Source organism: Mandrillus leucophaeus, unplaced genomic scaffold, assembly GCF_000951045.1.
Source record: "Mandrillus leucophaeus isolate KB7577 unplaced genomic scaffold, Mleu.le_1.0 Scaffold757, whole genome shotgun sequence".
In the NCBI taxonomy this organism is placed as follows: Eukaryota; Metazoa; Chordata; class Mammalia; order Primates; family Cercopithecidae; genus Mandrillus; species Mandrillus leucophaeus.
Genome location: NW_012108219.1, coordinates 215954 through 216723, shown reverse-complemented (window position 1 = coordinate 216723; position 770 = coordinate 215954). Strand labels below are relative to the sequence as shown.

The following is a 770-nucleotide window of genomic DNA, read 5'->3' as shown; positions in this document are numbered from 1 at the left end:
GGCCCGGGAGCAGAAGCGGCGGTGGCACGGCGCGCAGCAGCTGCAGCAGCTCAAGCACCTGGAGTCCTTGTGAGTCTCTAGCCGCTGTCTGAGCCGCAGTCCGCGCGTCGCCCGTCTTCAAAATTAGGGACAAATTGGGAACAGGGGCGCCGGGCGCCGTGGTGGGCGCTGGGCCGGGTCTTCCAAGCCCCCAGGAGCAGGCAGGGCTGCGGGCCTGTGAGGAACGTGGTGTCTGCGACGGGACTTCTAGTCCTCACTGGCAGGGGAGCGAGGCCAGCCCGGCCACGGAGGGGCCCTGGAGGCCGCGGCGCAGGTGGGCTGGGGCCTGGGCCCGGGGAGGCGGCAGCGGTTTGCTCTCCTCGCCCCCGCTTTGGTGTGGGTGTCGCCTCTTTTGGGGGAGTCAAGCATTTGTGGACCGAACAGGCAAGTTCAGCCCAGCACGCTGCCCCCACGCTCCACCCGAGTTCCCTGGACCACTGTGACGTGGAGAAACCCCGTTCTTTTCATCCTCTGCTATGGAGAAGGGACGAGGACACGGGTCCTGCAGTGTTGGTGTGGCGAGGCCGGGAAGAGGAGAGAATGGGCGGCGGGGACTGGCCACGGCGATGCCAGGTAGAACAAAGGTGGAATTGTTCTCTCCAGGTTGGAGGGTTTTTTTTTTTTTTTTTTTTTTTTTTTTTTTTTTTTGCCGGGGTCCTGGGTGGGCATCCAGGGAGCCACCACCACCAATTCCGCTCGGCACCACGCGGAATTCGGGCCCTGACTTGGGA

At 63.8% G+C, this 770-nt stretch overlaps 1 protein-coding gene across 1 annotated transcript in view; it reads left to right on the top strand.

Annotated features, from left to right (window-relative positions):
* The window catches only part of LOC105529246 (retinitis pigmentosa 9 protein-like), a 39802-nt gene that overhangs the window by 7872 nt on the left and 31160 nt on the right, over positions 1–770 (top strand). Inside the window, 1 exon segment of the mRNA XM_011966348.1 lies at positions 14–69. Coding sequence (XP_011821738.1) covers positions 14–69 — 56 coding nt within the window.